The sequence below is a fragment of the Orycteropus afer genome, unplaced genomic scaffold, assembly GCF_000298275.1.
Source record: "Orycteropus afer afer isolate SDZICR_OR568_19922 unplaced genomic scaffold, OryAfe1.0 scaffold00262, whole genome shotgun sequence".
Classification (NCBI taxonomy): domain Eukaryota; kingdom Metazoa; phylum Chordata; class Mammalia; order Tubulidentata; family Orycteropodidae; genus Orycteropus; species Orycteropus afer.
The window spans coordinates 2512853-2515416 of NW_006921849.1; the positions used below are offsets into that span (position 1 = coordinate 2512853).

Genomic DNA, 2564 nt, shown 5'->3' on the forward strand with positions numbered 1-2564 from the left:
AGGAGCACTGTTCTAGTTTTGTTAAAGCTAATCCCATTTGTGGTATATTCCAGTCAGAGTGGACTAGGTAACCAGAACAAATACAGTAGTTTGTGAGCATATATGGAGCATTCAGGAGCTCTGGTGGCATAGTGGAGAAGGCATCTGGCTGCTAACCAGAAGATTGGCAGTTCACACCCACCAGCCGCTCTGCGGAGGGAAGATGGTGCGATCTAGTTCCGTAAAGATTTACAGCCTTGGAAATCCAATGGGAGTCTCTATGAGTCAGAATCAACTCGATGGCAGTGAGTTTGGTTTTGGTTTGGTTTGGTTTCTAAACATGCATTTTATGTTTTTTACTGAAAAAAATAATTTTGCTACTGTTTCGTGGCTTTTTTTTCCAGATACTGTCAGAAAAATTGTACAAAAGAAGTTTGACCCCATGGAGGATTATACAGAGGTAATTTTTTATCAATGTGTATGTTATTTCAAAAAAGTATGAGGAAAATTTTGACTTGAAAGTAAATCCTTAAACACCCAGTTATGTAATCTGTGATTTTTGTAATCTTTTTTGGTTAAACTTTCGTGCAATAGGAATACTGTATAGATCCCATTTGAATGACAGCAGAGATTTCAAGAGTAGAGTTTGAAGCAACATTACACTTTCAGACTATATGTTATGAAAAACCAAAATTTCCTGAAAAGAATTACTTTTTTAGCTAAAGGAAGAGGTGTCCATATCTGAATAGAACTGTTTGAGAATCCCAGCAAGTGTGAGTGTGTGCTTAAGAGAGCGTTTGCTAGAAAGTAACTTTACACACAAACAGTGACCACTGAGCACCTCCTGTGTCCATGACCCAGTGCGTGGTGGCGTAAATGGTTAAGTGCTCAATTTCTAACTAGAAGGTTGGTAGTTTGAATCCACCCAAGAAGCATGAGCTCGGAATAAAGCTCTGGTGATCTGAAAAATCAGCCACTGAAACCCGAGGAGCACAGTGCTAGTCTTCAACATGCAGAGTCACCCTGAGTTGGAATCAACTTGATGGTAGACTTTTATTATTTTGCTTTATGCATGTGGCACTTGGCTGGGTATGGAAGAGATGGGGAGGTGAGTAAGGTAGTCCCTGGATGTTGCAAAGTGTTAACATGCTCGGCTGTCCATAGAAAGGTTGACGGTTTGAGTCCACCCCGAAGTGCCTCAGAAGAAAGTCCTGGTGATGTACCTCCAAGAAATCACCCACTAAAAACCCTATGGAGCACGGTTCTACTCTGACTCATGTGGGGTCGCCATGACTTGGAGTCAACTCAGCGGCCAATGGTTTGAAGATGGTCCTTGATCTCAAGCTGCTAAGAGCCAGATGGCAAAGACGGGACCTAATTATCTAAGGAGAAGAAGGAAATAGGTTTTCTTGTGTGGGACATAGGGTCACTATGACTCAGGGGCTCCTAACCACCACGCCCTAACCCTAACCCCAACCCACCACCACTGCCACCACGGTGATACAGCTTATGTGTAATATGGATTACATGATTACATGAGGGGTGTGGAGAAACAGTGTTAATTCTGACCGGAAGCTTTTTAGAGAAGAGGTGGCTTTTGGCTTGTTGTAAAGGTTAGGCAGGGTCAGAACAGGTGGGGAGGTTGCTCTCCTGGGCCGCGCGGATGCTGAAACTATGTTAGCAAAGGCAAGAAGGTAGGAAGGGAGTGAACCTGTGACCGTGACTGGAGCAGGTGGGTGAGGGGGGTGAGGAAGAAAGTAAGTTGGGGCCAGACCATGGGGGGAGGGCTTGAACACTTGGCTAAGGTGAGTGGACAGTATGTTTGGAAAATGTCAAGGCATGTCTTTGCTTAACGCCCAAGGCATTGCTAATTTTCCCACTTTGGTTCTGTAAGTTGTTATTTAAACCAAACTGTGTTCCTTTCATTTTGGTTGATTAAGGGTGTGGGTTGCCAGTGAAACAAACAGTCCCACATTTGCTGCATTGAATGTGGGATAATAAAGAACAGTTAAGTCTCTTTGTCATGATGTTTTCCTGCAGGGTAAGGCCCTGTGGTTTTTTCCTTTCCTGATGAGAAGATGGTTATCAAGATAACATTAAAAGCAGACTATCAGGTGGGGACATTCATTCATGACCAGCTGGGATCTGACTTGGAATGTTCCAGTGAGTGTCCGGTGTGGGGTGAGGCAGTTAACCCTTTCCCAGTGGGTAGTAAGCTCAGATACTGTGTTACTAATGGTATCATCACACTTTCAATCTGCAATAAAATGATACTCAAGGGAAAGTAAGCATGGAAGCCACCAAGGAAAGCCCTACCTAACACAGGGTGGTTGTTGTTGTTGTTGCCATCTGTGTAGTCCATTCAAATTGTGGGTAACATTGAGAAGAATGGGAATTCCAGAACACTTAACTGCACTCATGAGGAACCTGTACACAGACCAGGAGGGTGTCATTCGAACAGAACAAGGGGACACTGTATGGTTTAAAATCAGGAAGAGAGTGCATCAGGGTTGTATCCTTTCCCCATACCTACTCAACTTGTATGCTGAGCAAGTAATCCAAAAGCTGGACCATAGGAAGAAGAA

At 43.6% G+C, this 2564-nt stretch overlaps 1 protein-coding gene across 1 annotated transcript in view; it reads left to right on the top strand.

Moving 5' to 3' along the window:
• The window catches only part of PROM1 (prominin 1), a 139793-nt gene that overhangs the window by 25302 nt on the left and 111927 nt on the right, over nucleotides 1-2564 (top strand). Inside the window, exon 2 of the mRNA XM_042782209.1 lies at nucleotides 384-439. Coding sequence (XP_042638143.1) covers nucleotides 384-439 — 56 coding nt within the window. The remainder of the gene's footprint in view (nucleotides 1-383; nucleotides 440-2564) is intronic.